The sequence below is a fragment of the Loxodonta africana genome, chromosome 2 (genome assembly GCF_030014295.1).
Source record: "Loxodonta africana isolate mLoxAfr1 chromosome 2, mLoxAfr1.hap2, whole genome shotgun sequence".
NCBI classification, from domain to species: domain Eukaryota; kingdom Metazoa; phylum Chordata; class Mammalia; order Proboscidea; family Elephantidae; genus Loxodonta; species Loxodonta africana.
In genome coordinates, this window is record NC_087343.1 from 79,379,570 (window position 1) to 79,395,620 (window position 16,051).

The 16,051-nt window shown below is 43.2% G+C and overlaps 1 protein-coding gene across 1 annotated transcript; it reads right to left on the reverse strand.

Annotated features, from left to right (window-relative positions):
• Positions 1-777: 777 nt before the first annotated feature.
• On the reverse strand, positions 778-4,274 carry GCNT4 (glucosaminyl (N-acetyl) transferase 4). Its single transcript, XM_003407958.3, has 2 exons — positions 2,946-4,274; positions 778-944 (listed from the first exon to the last, which is right to left on the reverse strand). Exons 1-2 carry the CDS (start codon positions 4,272-4,274, stop codon positions 894-896), a joined length of 1,380 nt encoding a protein of 459 aa, XP_003408006.2. The 3' UTR covers positions 778-893.
• Positions 4,275-16,051: the final 11,777 nt, after the last annotated feature.

The window sequence follows — 16,051 nt, forward strand, 5'->3', positions numbered from 1 at the left end:
GGTGGCGTAGTGGTTAAGTGCTACGGCTGCTAACCAAAAGGTTGGCTGTTCAAATCCACCAGGCACTCCTTGGAAACTCTGTGGGGCAGCTCTACTCTGTCCTACAGAGTCACTAAGAGTGGGAATTGACAGCAACAGGTTTGGTTTTTTTTTTTTTTTTGGAGTAAATTACACACGCTAGATGGCAGGAAAAGTACTTCTACCCTCATTCCTGGTTTAAGGCACTGGACCAATCTGCTAATCTTGTTAGGTTAAAGAGAAACCCCAAATATGGTGACAGGGGTTTCCTCACACTTGGACAGAAGTTGCTCCTGCAACTGTGGCCTTTTAAAAACATATATATATATTGAAGGTTTTCAGAAAAGATAAATATGTAAGTTTCACACTGTGGTTGGATCTATGTCTACTTTATAATACTATACTACAATCTGACACTTCTATAGTTTGTACCCCTTTTCGAACCACTTTTCTTACTATTTTCAGTTGTTTCTCACAAAACACTTGTGAGGAAGCTAGGATAGGCATCCAAGTCCTTGTTTCCCATAGACCAGGAAAATTGGGGCTCATAGAGACCAACGTGATGTAACTTGTCCATGGTCATACACACTAAAGAACTGGTAAGGACCTTTTGCAGAGCTTAGCTCTATATACAGTTGCTTACTTTTTAAGAACAGGGGCTTGGTCATAGTTGTTTTCTGAAGAATAAAGTACTTTGAAGGGGGTATAAAAAAAAAAAAAGGAAAATGAGTTCAAGAGAAGAAGAAAGGGAGAGACAAGTGGTGCCACTTAGCAGTTAATACCATAAATTTAAAACAAGGAATCAAGGGCCATTTCACAGGTAGAACACATTGTATTTTTTTAAAAATACTCGAATACTTCAGTCTTCCAAACAGTCACATCTTGGGATTGATAGCTATGTCCTTACGTAGTTGCTGAGGCAGACACTGAAACATAAGATCACCAAGGAAGTTTTACATAAAGTTCCATCATTTCCCAAAAGATTGGTGAAAATATTATAAGCAGGGAACTCTTCAACCTGTCCTCAGAACCACGCCCCTGACCCATTTCATCTCCAGCACAACAGACATTAAAATATATGTATATTTAACTCTTTGAGTAGTTTTCTAAGGTGTGGGTTTTATGAAATACGACTAATAAATATTCTGTGTCTTCGGAAGATTGGATTTTTCGTTTCTGGATCTAAACTAAGAAGCAGAAGATTACAATGAACTCAGTAGAGCTTTTAAAACTTTAAATTTGGATTCCACTTGGAAAGTTGCCAGAAAAATATGAAAAAAAATTTAAATGACCATAATATTTAACTTAGAAAGTGGTCATATTTCACATAACCTTTTCAAGAAAACTAGGTGGGACTCAGGTTGATTGTTCTGTAAAACAAAAGTATACTAATTCCATAGAAAGGATTCTATTGTAAAGAAACCTGCCTATAATGATAACCTAATAACTAGAACACTTAGCTTCAGTGTTCTGGAGTGTGATAATCTGAACTATTTATTAGTCCTTATTTTTATCGGTAAATGTGTCTTAAACAGTTGAGCTAAAAAAGAAGCCATTCATGCCACCGTTGCGTATGTGATGCAAAACTTGTACAAATCCTTTTGCTCCTCTTCAAGGACCAGCTGTCCCAGGCTCCCTACTCTGCCACTGCCTTTCCTAACATTCAGACACTAAAAATGCCCCACCAACAGAAGCTTCCCAACCCTGAAAACTGATGCACCAAAAAGTAAATCATGCTTTGGCAAACAGGTAATTGGATAATTCTTTGAGCTCTTCTGAGGTATCCAAGTCTCTCCTCCTGGAAATTGAATGGTTAAGAAAAAAAGTCTACAGAGCTGAATAGACAAATGGAGTGTTGGTCGCTGCACTTAAACACTATTCTGAAATGGGTGGTTTATGTTGTTACACAATTACCATATAACCCAAAAGCTTTTTACAGTACAGTCTTGATTGTTATGTGAAGAAACTAAAGATATAAAGTTTGCTGTGTGATTAAACTACTGTATCTCAAGGGCTTGGCATACAGTAGGTGCCCAATAAATACGTGACTAACTGAATGTTTAAGATCTGTGACTTGGCTTGGTGAGATTATAAGCAAAAACAAACATTTAAAAAAAAATCTAGGAAGGGCCGCATAAACCAGGGACTTCATCAGCCCAAGACCAGAAGAACTACATCGTGCCTGGCTATAACCAATGACTGCCCTGACAGGGAACACAACAGAGAACCCTGCTGAGGGATCAGGAGAGCAGCGGGATGCAGACCCCAAATTCTTATAAAAAGACCAGACTTAATGGTCTGACTGAGATTAGAAGGACCCCGATGGTCATGGTCCCCAGACCTTCTGTTAGCCCAGGACAGGAACCACTCCCAAAGCCAACTCTTCAGACAGGGATCGGACTGGACAATGGGATAGAAAAAGATACTGGTGAAGAATGAGCTTCTTATATCAAGCAGACACTTGAGACTATGTTGGCATCGCCTATCTGAGGGGAGATGAGAGGGCAGAGGGGGTTAGAAGCTGGAGGAATGGACACAAAAAGAGAGAGTGAAGGGAAGGAGCAGGCTGTTTCATTAGGGGGAGAGCAATTAGGAGTATATAGCAAGGTGCATATTAATTTTTGTATGACAGACTGACGTGATTTGTAAACTTTCACTTAAAGCACAATAAAAATTAAACAAACAAATAAAAAAACAACCTAACGAACTGAAGACTAATGATCACCAAACCAGGCCAGCTTTTCTTATGCCTGGAATTTTAGACACCTTTCAAATTATGAAAAGATTAAGTTCAAATGGTACTGAGCATGGTGTTGTATAAAAAGGTGTTGTATACAAGTCCATTATTAACACCATTAATCAAACACCCTCTTGTTTTCATGATTTTACTGTAATGATGGGTCTGTGGGATTTTTATCCACAAATACCTTTTCTGAAGACAAAGTGATCCATTCTTTCTGTTGTTCTTCAAGCTTTTCCGCTAAGCATTTAATCAACACAGGGTCTACCTTAGAGTCAAATTTATTAGCAAACCAATGTCCATCTTCTATAAGCCACCGTAATTCTGCTGTGCCATAGATACACACACTTCGGAGGTGAGAGCCAGTACAACTAGGATAGAAAAGGCCTTCATGATAATTCCATTTGACAAGGCGAGTCTTACTTTGTAGGTCAGATACATCCTGGGCAGACCTGGAAATCTCTCCAGGTATTCCTGGTACCCGAATTAAGGTCGCCCAAAAGTGCTCATCAGGTGAGTATGTGTCTTTAGACCAGTCAAAAAAGTCTTGAACGAGGGAATTGTTGAAAATATACTTAACAAACGCTTGACTTAGGACAAAATAAGCACTGCCAACAAATACCTCAATGTTATGGGGGGGTGCTTCCTTGGAGATGTTTGTCCTTATTGGTAGCTTCACATATTCATAAGGGACATGTCTTAGTTCATGATGATAAGTGAATCTTTCCTTTTTATTGTTAGGGGGTTTTACCGTCTCTAGCATGTTTGCTCCATCAAGTTTCTTCAACTCTGACACTAGTTCAAAGTTTGATTTCAAAGGAAAATCTTGCCCACATAGGTTGATAACGTACTTCCACTGCACTGAAGACCTGAGAAGGTCCGACAAGCAATTTAAATCAGCCTGGAGCCTGGAAATGTGGGCATATTCCACAGTTTCTAATTTGGAAGCAATGAAAATATTAGAGAAGCACTTAGCTAAATTGTTCATGGCAACTTTGAATGTATCAGGTGATTTGCGGTCATAATGGATGCAGTAGATATTGTGATGGTTGTAGATAGCACGGATGAGCCTTTCAACCATAATGGCGTCTTTGTGAACAACCAAAGAATAGGCTATTGGGAATCTTTTCTCCTCCCTTGAAACAAGCTTTTGCTGGTAGCTTCTTATGGTCTGATAAACCTCGCAGTCACTGGTTATTGCCACGACATCTTCATCGTCCAAGTCAATTATGTCTCTTCTTCTTATTTCCAGACTCTTGCCAATTTCCAAAGGCTCCTGTTCATAGACACCTGAACAGTTAACTTCATACCTGCCTTCATACTTCACATGGGTGTATCTGTTTCTTACAAAAGGCGAGGTACTTAAGGAGTACTCAACCAAATAAACGCCTCTTTGAGGGAAGAGGAGTCTTCTCACGTTTAGAAGTTTTAGTATGGAGAACAGCCATAGAGTTAAAAACAGGATGAAAAGTTTCTGTTGCAGTGGATATTTAAAACAGCATTTGAATCTCTTCATTCTGTAAGAGGAGAAAAATAATTCAGTTGAAATATTAAGAGAAAATCAGTTCATCTGGCACTTACCATGTGCCAGGCACAATGCTGGACACCAACATGAATAAAACAAGGTTCTTGCTCTTGAAAGAACCCAGCAATAAGGAAATGGGAATATGCAGAATGATGAGATTTTATGGTGTTAAAATTATACCTAATTTTGAGAGATGCTGGTTACCAAAAAGAATGGAAAACAATGTAAACTCCTAAAATAGAGATACTATGTATCATCTGCACTCCTGCTTAGCACATTTGGGGAAGGATTACTCTAGTTTTGGTGGCGGTCTAGAGAACTGGATGTCATCAAGAGCTCCTCAAAGATGCTAATGGCCCACTTGAGGCTAAAAGGAACATCTATATTGATTCCCCCTTCAGACCCTGATTAGACCAAGGCCTGAAGTCAGGTGGGGAAAGCTTGCTGAACCCCACCTTCAGAAATGAGAGTAGTGGCAGACACCCAAGGGAGTTATAAGAAGGTATTACAAACTAAAAATTTGTTCAAAATTTGAAAACTTTGGTAAAACTGCACATTTTCTGTATTTTTTATTTTGTTAGCCTGCATAGGGATCTTCACAAGGATTAGCAATTTAGCCCTTAAAATGAGAAGAGTCTGACTCTCATTGAGAGTAGGTGAGGGTGTACAGATTCCCTGAAAGACTGATAGAGACTACAAGAAACCCTGAGGCTGTTGCCCTAAAACAGAACCAAAGCCACTCCCAGAGGTCACCTTTCATCCGAATAATAGATTGGCTTAAAAAATAAATAATTTCACTTGTAAGACTTTGTCTCGCTTACTTGGGACATGTTATCAGGAGGGACCATCCCTGGAGAAGGACATCAAGCTTGGTAAAGTAGAGATTCAGTGAAAAAGGAAAAAACCTTCAAGATGGGCTGACACAGTGGCTTCCACAATGAACTCAAACACAGCAATGATTGTGAGGATGGCCCATGACTGGGCAGTGTTTTGTTCTGTTGTGCATGTGGTCACTATGAGATGGAACCAAGTCAATGGTACCTAACTACAACACCAACATCACCCATGTGTAACTGTGCTCCCTTAAATAATCAACTATATGAGACCAAATGGTCACTATTCACCATAAAGCAATAATGAGATGGTACGGAGGTACAGAGAAGCTAGGTTAATAGAATAAAGAGAATGGAAATACAGGTAGTCCCTGGGTTACTAATGAGATCTGTTCCTAACTGTGACTTTAAGTTGAATTTGTAGGTAAGTTGGAACAGAAGCATACAGTTCTCATTTAGTCTTTGGTACAAGAAAAGGCTGGAAGCCTTTTCAATGATTTAAAAGCTGCACTGTAGCAAGTGAAGGTGATTGTGATGAAGAACTTGTTTCCAGAAGTGGCTGGTTTAATCGTTTTAAAAATGAGGGCAAATTTGTATAACATTAAAGGGCAAGTACGAGTTGTCCATAAATTGGGCGTTTATAACCCAAGGATTTACTGTAATGAGAATGTTGGCACATTGTGAAAAATGTAACTAGTGTCATGGAACAATGTGTACAAAATTGTTAAATGGGAACGTAACTTGGTATGTAAACTGTCTTAGTCATCTAGTGCTGCTATAAAAGAAATACCGTAAGTGGATGGCTTTAACAAAAAGAAATTTATTTCCTCACAGTAAAGTAGGCTAAAAGTCCAAATTCAAGGTGTCAGCTCCACGGGAAGGCTTTCTGTCTCTCTCTAGCGGCTCTGGAAGAAGGTCCTTGTCCTCAATCTTCCCACAGTTGAGTAGCTTCTCAGGCATAGGGACCCTAGGTCCAAAGGATGTGCTCAGCTCCTGGTGCTGCTTTCTCGGTGGTATGAGGTCCTCAACTCTCTGCTTGCTTCTCTTTCCTTTTATCTCTTGAGAGATAGAAGGTGGTGCATGCCACATCCCAGGGAAACTCCCTTTATACTGGAACAGGGAGCTGACTGGAGTAAGGGTGGTATTACAATCCCACCCTAATCCTCTGAAAATAAAATTACAATCACAAGAAGGAAGACAACCACACAATACTGGGAATCATGGCCTAACCAAGTTGATACACACAATTTTGGGGGGACATAATTCAATCCATGACATTCCACCCTTTGGCCCCCAAAAACCACATCTTTGCAATAAGCGGAACATTCCACCCCATCATATCACAGCAGAAGTCTTAACTCCAAGTCCAAAATCCAAAAATTCCTCTTCATCTGTGAAATCTAGAATACAAGTTATCTGCTTCCACGGGTTCCATCTAGTGCTTTTATGGCAGCACTAGATGACTAAGACAGTCATGGGTACAGAACAGGCACAGGCTAGACATTTCCATTACAAATGGGAGAAACTGGAGGGAAATAAGGCATAACAGGCACCAAGCAAGTCAGCAGAATACACTACATCAGCCCTCAAAGTTTTGAAAACAGTCCTCTGTTCTCTGAGACAATTTATACAATGGCCCTGCCTTTTACATTCTAGGTATGGGCCACACTGTCAGGTTTCTAAGTAAAGAGCCCTTGGCCCTAGGCTTCAGCTCTGCCTTCCAGGCCCACTGGGACAGCAACTCTGCTCCCTTGGCTTTAGATGCACCATTCTCCTAGTCCACCTGAGTGGCAACTCCACCCTTAGAAACACCAGAGGCCATGGCTCTACCATTTGAAACCCCTGAGGTCATGGCCATACCTTTTGAGACTGAGGCAGCTCAGCTTCCCGTGTTCCTTGTCTCTTCAGCTTCTCTTTCCTGGTTTCTTGGCCTCTCCGCTCCTTAGGTCTCACACCCGCATCTGCTCTGCTGGGGCAAGTGTTCCAAAGCTCAGTAGCTCCACCAATAAGCTGAGTGCACACAGGCACTCAGCTCTCTGGCTTCATAAGTCAGCAAGTCTGGCTCCACCCATAAGTGCCCAGAGGCACCCCACTCCACCAGGAAGCCTCCTGCACACAGGCACTGAGCTTTCTTGCTCCGTGGGTCAGCAGGCCTAGCTCCACCAATAAGCGCCCAGAGGCACCCCACTCCACCAGGAAGCCTCCTGCGCACAGGCACTCAGCTCTCTCGCTCTGTGGGTCGGGCTCCAGAGTCATTTAGCGCTGGTCTCCTGGTTCTGCTGCTGCTGGTTCTCTGTTGCCGCTTCTCTGTCGCTTCAGGTTCTCTGCTGCGCTGGTCCTCTGCCACTGTCACAACTCTATCCATCACAGTTTCCAAACCGCTTACACATTTTAGGTATCTGTTAGAGCTACACCCTGTTCTCTTGGTACCAAATTCTGTCTTGCTCATCTAGTGCTGCCATAACAGAAATACCACAAGTGGATGGCTTTAACAAAAAGAAATTTACTTCCTCACAGTAAAGTAGGCTAAAAGTCCAAATTCAAGGTGTCAGCTCCACGGGAAGGCTTTCTGTCTCTCTCCAGTGGCTCTGGAAGACGGTCCTTGTCCTCAATCTTCCCACAGTTGAGGAGCTTCTCAGGCATAGGGACCCTAGGTCCAAAGGATGTGCTCAGCTCCTGGTGCTGCTTTCTCGGTGGTATGAGGTCCTCAACTCTCTGCTTGCTTCTCTTTCCTTTTATCTCTTGAGAGATAGAAGGTGGTGCAGGCCACATCCCAGGGAAACTCCCTTTATACTGGAACAGGGAGCTGATCTGAGTAAGGTGGTGTTATAATCCCACCCTAATCCTCTGAACATAAAATTACAATCACAAGAAGGAAGACAACCACACAATACTGGGAATTATGGCCTAACCACGTTGTTACACACAATTTTGGGGGGACATAATTCAATCCATGACATAAACTTTCACCTAGAACACAATAAAATATTAAAAAACAAAAACTGCCTGGAGGGGCAATGTGGTAATACTAAAATAAAATAAAAAACAAAAACTGCCGGGAGGGGCAATTTGGTAATACTAGATAGTCTTAAATCCATCCACCCTTTGACCAAGAACTCCACTTCTGAGAATGAGCCTGAAGATTTCATGGTATGCAAAAGACACACAGAAGATTCCCTGCAGTAGCTAAAGGCTGAAAACAACCAGGCATTGATTAAATTACATGCATACTCTTGTGAAATAATAAGCAAAGTGCAGAACTAAGTATAGTATGCTCACATATGTATCCAAAAAAGGCTATATATACGCACGTCTTTTTTTTTTTTTTATACATGCATACAGCGCGAGTCAACAAGCTTTTTCTTAAAGTACCAGACAGTAAATATGTTTGGCTTTGTGGGCCATACTGTCTTTTAAAACCATTCACCTCTGTCACTGTAATAGGAAAGCAGCCACAGACAATACACACATTAATGAGTGTGGCTATGTGCCAATAAAACTTTATTTATAAAAGGAGGTGACTGTCTGGATTTGGCCCATGGGCTGTAGTTTGCCAATCCCTGGTCAAGTTTTTCCAGAAGGACGCTCTATATACATGACATTGATAACAGGCATTGCTTGGAGGAGTAGGGTGGGAAAGGTCTGACGACTGGGGTCTGGGTTGTTGTTGTGTGCTGTAGAGTTAATATGAACTCATAGTGACCCTATAGGGCAAGGCAGAACTGCCCCATAGGGTTTTCTTGCCTGTAATCTTTACAGGAGCAGGTTGCCAGGTTTTTCTCCCACGAAGCAGCTAATGGATTTGAACTGCTAACCTTTTGGTTAGCAGCCGAACGCTTAGCCATTGTGCCACCAGGGCTCCTTGGGGCTCTGGACAGGAGGGAGATTTACTTAGCATTTAATATCCTTTACATTATTTGAATTTTATTAAAAAATAGCATATTACTTTTTAAAATAAAAACAAGTTAACCAGGGGGAGACCATGGATGTTGTGGGAGCAGCAGGAAAGGGGCTCCAGAGAGCACTATCCCAAGGTTTGGGGACAGTAGGGCTGGCTGAGCAACTAGGGCTGCTTGAAAGAGACACTGAGAACTGGTGGGCTCTAGGGTCGCTGAGTCGCAATCGACTTCATGGCAACAGGTTTGGTTTTTTTTTTTTTTTTTAAGCAGGGTCCATGTACAATTTCCCAGTACTTTTCAATAAATATTAAATGAGGACAGAATGACTCTACCCAATTTCATTAGAAAGAATTAGCAAGAAATTGGCACCCAATTTACTTTTGTAGGTTATTTCTATATAAAATTCCAAAACTCATAGTGACCCTGTAGGACAGAGTAGAACTGCCCCGTGGGGTTTCCAAGGTGGCTGGTGGATTCAAACTGCAGGCCTTTTAGTTAGCGGTCGTAACTCTTAACCACTGTACTACCAGGGGTCCTATTTCCATAAAGATCAGTGAACAAAGCTCTGTCGGGGAATGACATGCCTTCCTCATTCACCTCCAGTTGGATCCTTCTCAGTTAAAGACCGACACCTTTGCAACAGTGGACTGTACTGTAGAGTCTGTGTCCTCTCAGTCCACATCTCCTCAGTCTCCCCTGTGGAGTGCCCCAGGGTCCTATTTTCAGTTACTGCTCTTTTCATGCATTCTCCCTTGCTCTCTGGATTTCAACTTCTACCCATGTAGTTTGCCAACACCTTTATTTCCAGCCCTCACCTCTTGCTCAAGCTTCAGATGTGAATATCCAATTGCTTGATGAGCATCTTTACCTGGACACCCTAAAGGCACTCAAGCCTTGAGGTGTCTTAAAACGTGCCATCCTCTCCCCTGCTGTGGTTTCTGTCTCAGTTTATGGGAAGACCATCCACCCAGTGACCCAAGATTGAAACCTGAGAGACATCAGTGCTTCTATCCCCCTCATATGCACATTAATGAATCGGTTCACAAATATGCTTTGAATCCATCCCCTCTTCTCCACCCGACTGCCAGGTCCAAACAAGATTTTGATGAATCAAGTACTGAGGTGGAGGGAATCCCAATCAGGCTCAGGCTCTGGTCCCTTGTCAAGTCTCAGCCTTCTGCTCCCCCAGGCAACTTTCCACCCACTTAGGCTCAAGGCCAAGATCCCTGCCAGATATTACAAAGCTGTGGGAAAACCAACCCTGACACACAGGGAAACACAAACTGCAACCCCAGAAGCCTGAGCACATGTTCAGAATTTGATGTTGTGCTAAAACTTAAAAGATTAATCAGTCCCAAATAGACCGAATGATATATCCTGTCATGGTAAAACGAAACAAACAAAACTAAATCAGATGCCATCTCTGACTCATGGACTCCCCACAAGTGTCAGGGTAGAACTGTGCTCCACAGATAGGGTTTTCAATGCTGATTTTTTTGGAAATGGATCACCAGCCCTTTCTTCCAAGGTACTTCTGGGTGAACTCAAACCTCCAACCACGGTTAACAGCTGAATGCAAACAGCTTGCGCCACCCAAACTAAACCATGAGTCGATTCCGACCCACGGCAGCCCTACGGGACAGAGTAGGACTGTCCCATAGGGTTTCCAAGAAGCAGCCGGTGGATTCAAACCGCTGACCTTTTGGTTAGCAGCTGAGCTCTTAACCACTGTGCCACCAGGGCTCTGAATTCATGATAATTAGGCATAAATAGGAAACAACTTTCATAAAGGGCTACAATTAGGTTTTACCCAAAGCAAATTTTTGCATTTTCTTTTCTCACTTTATTGATTGTAGAGTTTGTAATCAGCATCAGTTAACAGTTCACCCCTGACACCAAGGTGGTAAAATGAAAAGACCTCACGTTTCTACAGAGGTTTACAAAGTCTTCCAGAGTTGTGCGAGTCATTTATGATGTCCCATTTAATTATCATCTTCACACCCACATACAAAGACAAATGCCATCTCCCTGATCGCCCATTTCCAGGGTTGAGATTTCCTGGCCTCCTCCATCCTCTGCACTGGTCCCCGCCCACGCTTGTCCACCTCTTCCTAAGAAAGGGTGGAGCACAACTTCTGGACTCCAAGTCTAGAGTCAGGAGAGTGAGTTAAGCTGGGAGGCAAGGCTGCCTGCTCAGAGATCACAGGGCACTGGGGAGACGGAGAGGTGGGGGCATGCTGTGAGAACTTGCTCTGGGTGCCCATGTCTGAGTTTCGGTGGGCAGGGATGAGAGTGAATTTTAAAGGAAGAAGGTGAGGAAGATGGGAACAATCCAGGCACCTTGCTTTCTGATCCAGATTCTTCCATCCTGGGCATCTTCAAGTGGGGGGAGCCTGCTGTGTTGAGGTCAGCCTTAGATTTCGGGGGAAGGGGCAGCCCCTCCCAAGGCAAAATAAAACCCCTCACCTGCTTATCATGGCCAGAAATTCCTTTAAACTAAAAATCATTCCTTTCTTCAAGTTAAAAATAAAAAGGTATGAAGGTGCAAAACCCTTTGTGGTGAATAATGACTTTTAGTTAAATCCTATTTTTTTTTTTTTTTTAAAAGTGGCTGTAGACTCCTTCCCAGCAGTGGCTGGAAGTCAGCAAGTTATCCCAGGCAGTAAATGAGCGAGCAAAGTCATTAGCGGATTAGAGAAGACCTCGGCTCTGCTTTCCTCCAGCCAGAATCTCTGCAAGCTGCTGGGAGTGTGTGTGGCACACCCAAAGTCTCAGTGGGGAGCACCCTGAGGAGGCAGCAGGTGGGGGATGGGGGGGTGGACCTGTCTCTGGCATCCGGGGGTTGGGCAGGCATGGACATTGTAACACCACCTTCCTTTCCTTCGGACCTGCAGCCCAGGTCTGTACAAACCTGAGTTTGAAGGGATGGTAGCCTGCTCGAGGCCTGAGGAGAGTCTGCTCGGCTAAGGCTGGTAATCATGCTGGCCACACGGTTTCTAGGAGACTAGGGCAGCAACTGCAACCTTTTATAAACACCCCACCCTACTCTTTCCCTCTTAAAGGCTTATGGGCAGGAAGCAGGTAGGCGCTTTAGTGCCAGGAAGTAGCCTTACACTTACGTTACAAATAATTTCCCATCCATGGGAGAAGGGCTAATTCCCCTCCCACCTGCCCTGCTGACAAGGAAGTTCAACCTGTTATGGAGTTTATGGCCACATAGATAAGAGCTCTTAAAGAATACTGTACAACTGAAAAAGAAAATAATAAGGTTTGATTGCTATAACTCAGGTGAAATAAGGTCTATTTGGATAATTAGCAAAAATCTACTCCTCATCGACTTCATAAAAGGGACACTGAATGAAGCATTTTCCCCAAACCATCTTCTTTTCTCAACTGTCACAGGGATTGTTTGCAGGCTGAAAGGGAGCTGCGGAAGCATGAAATTACATGGCAGCTAAGCGGGTACAACTGCATTCAGGGTTAAATGTCTACAGCCATTCTGCCTCTCAACTCTTCTTCAGTCAGCAACTTTAAAACCCAGGACTATTACAGAGGTACGGTGATTCCTTTCTCAGGGAAGGAGGAAGAATCCTGAGTCAAGACTGGAAGGAAGGAGTAAGGAGGAAAGCACTGAAAATGGTTTATTTTAGCTTGGGGACCAAGAATGGGGTCACATCGTTCGTATTTGGAGATGAGGTGGCCTCTGCTGCCTCTACTCCTGCCCCTCTTCAGTTCTCCCCTGCACACCTGCAATTCTTTGCAGTAACTCATGCAGGTGGTGAGGCACTTGGGAGAGCAGAAAAAAAAGTGCCTGGGCTTCAGGATGCCACACACCTGGAGTAACATTTAGTAACTGTGTGACTTTGATCAAACTATTAATCTCTCTGAACCCCAGTTCCCATTGATCTCAAAATGCAGATTAGCAGGCGTCCAGGTGGTGCAGTGGTTAAGAGCTCAGCTGCTAACCAAAAGGTCGGCAATTCAAATTCACCAGGCGCTCCTCGGGAACCCGCTGGGGCAGTTCTACTTTGTCCCATGGGGTCACTGTGAGTTGGAATTGACTGGATGGCAACAGGTTTAGCTTGGTTTTTGGTGGATTAGCAAGCCCCTCCCTAGCTGCTGGGAGGGCTCAGGGAGCGTAAGTGAAAGGGCTTTGCCCCACCACGGTGCTCTTTAGATTCAGGTGCCTTTCTTTCCCCTGTGCTCAGCTTGCCTGAATCCAAATCTTGAGTTTTTTCCAGTAGACCTCACAAGACTTGCTGATTTTTTTTTAAATAATTTTTATTGTGCTTTAAGTGAAAGTTTACAAACTGCTGATTTTTTTTTTTTTTTAAAGAAAGGAATCCACTAGACAATTTTATGCAGACAATGTTAAGGAAATGACTGACTTTCACTTTTCTGACCGAAGTAGGAAGTGGCAACGTCATGAAGAAGAAGACCTTTTCTTCCTGTGGGTCCTTTTTCCCACAAAATGCTGAGGTGCTTGAGTGGGAGAAGAGAAAGAAGACGCACATGGTTCCCCCACTACATGTTCCCTTGGCCAAGCAGCAGGGGCTTCAGCTCAGAGGAGACCCTACATTCAGTTTAGGAATCATCTGTCTAGTACCTGGACCCAGGACAAGTCCCTTAATCTCTCCATGGCTCTGCAGCCGTATCAGTAAAATGTTACTAGTAACTAGCTCAAACGGATTCTGTGGATTAAATGAGATAATGCATGAAAGTGCTTTAGCACAGTTCCGGATCACATCTGCCTGATAAATGCTAGCTGTGGCTTTGTCTTCATCACCATCCTCCAGCTTCCCTGCGTTACTATCACTACTGTAAACACTTACTAAAAAATACCTGCCCAAACCTGTTGCTTATTGTCATATTTTCTAATCTACTTTGTATTTCCCCTAAAAGTCTCAACATAAATTCAATATTTTAGAATTAGTACCTGAATACCTACATTTAATGTTCTCTTAATTTAGCAAAGGTCTCTGGGTGCTGCAAATGGCTTGCCCTTGACTACTAACCTAAAAGGGCCTGGTTGCACAGTGGTTAAGAGCGCAGGCTGCTAACCAAAAAGTTGGGAGTTTGAATCCACCAGCCACTCCTTGGAAACCCTATGGGGCAGTTCTACTCTGTCCTATAGGGTCGCTATGAGTCAGAATTGACTGATGGCAATGGGTTTGGTTTTTTGGTTATTAACCTAAAGGTTGGCAGTTCAAACCCATCCAGCAGCGCTGAGAAAGAAAGGTCTGGCAATCTGCTTCTGTAAAGATTATAGCCAAGAAAATTCTACAGAGCAGTTCTACTTTGCCACATGGGGTTGGCATGAGTCAGGATCAACTTGATGGCAATGGGTTTGTTTTTTAAATTAATGACATCATTATTAATATAGAACCACTCATTAAAGAGTTGTTGTCACTTGTACAGGGCAAAGTCATGGAAGCTCCATAGATACATCCAAACTCCCTGAGGGACCCAATTGCTGGGCTGAGGGCTGTGGGGACCATGGTCTCAGGGAACACCTAGCTCAACTGGTGTAACATAGTACATAAAGAAAATGTTCTACGTTCTGCTTTGGTGAGTAGTGTCTGGGGTCTTAAAAGCCTGTGAGCGGGCCATCTAAGATACTTCACTGGTCTTTGGGAGCCGGGAAGAATGAAGAAAACTAAACATACAAAGGAAAGATTAGTCTAAAGGACTAACAGACCACATCTACCACAGCCTCCACCAGACTGAGTCCAGTACAACTAGATGGTGCCCAGCTATAACCACTAACTGCTCTGACAGGGATCACCAATAGTGGGTTCCGAACAGAGCTGGAGAAAAATGTAGAACAAAATTCTAACTCACAAAAAAAGACCAGACCTACTGGCCTGACAGAGACTGGAGAAATCCCAAGAGTATGGCCCCCGAACATCCTTTTAGGTCAGTAATGAAGTCACCCTGAAGGTTCACCCTTCAGCCAAAGATCAGATGGGCCCATAAAACAAAACTAGACTAAAGGGGCACACCAGCCCAGGGGCAAGGACTAGCAGGCAGGAGCGGACAGGAAAGCTGGTAATAGGGAACCCAAGGTCGAGAAGGGAGAGTGTTGACATGTCATGGGGTTGTTAACCAACGTCATAAAAGAATCTGTGTACTGTTATTGAGAAACTAGTTTGTTCTGCAAACCTTCATCTGAAGTATAATAAAAAGGAAAAAAAAAAGTTGTCATGGGCACTGTTCTAAGTACTCTCTATATAATAATTCAATTCCCTCAACAGATCTACAAGGTAGGTACTACCATTACCCCTCTTACCAAGAAAGGAAACTGAGGAACGTGAACCCAGAGTCTTGCTACAGAGATGCTCTCTTAGGGCTCTGGACAATACTGATTCTTGGGATATAAAGAAAAAAACACTCCATATTTTCCACAACAGTTTTAGTCCTTAACTAAATTTTCTCATTACTGTGTCTTAATCTAACTGTCCTAAAGCAGGAAGAGGAATTATCATCAAACCATGTTTGAACTCCACCCCGAGAGCTTCCACCCAGTGTTTAAGAGATCATTTACATGGAGAAAAGACCTGGAGGAGGGCTGAGTGAGGAATTACAGGCCCTTCCTGCAGCATGTGTGTGGGGAGGAGGACCTGTGGGGGCAGGGGGGTGGTGGTGGTGGTGGGTGGGATGAGTGCGATCAGTGTGCTAATGAAGAGATTAGTCAACCTTCCAGCCCAAGGAATAGATTAAAGGAAAGGCAAGCAAGCCCTTCCTAAGGAATTCTGCCTTCAGTTATTCTTGTCTCCTGCCACTTACTACTTCCTGCCACTTACTACTTCCTACTACCAACTACCCGCTACCTACTACTTCCCAGTTCCCTTGTTCTTGTGGTTACCAGTGACACAATTTGGGTTCTCGGAGAATGGGTAATGATTTTAGAAAGCTTTGTGGCAGAAAGAAATCTCTCTCCACATGGAGGATATTCCTTCTGTGTGCCAGAGGCTGTGAAGAGTTTGCGGATTTAGAAATGCCAGGATTTTGTTTCTTTCTAAAGTCTTACAAAGAA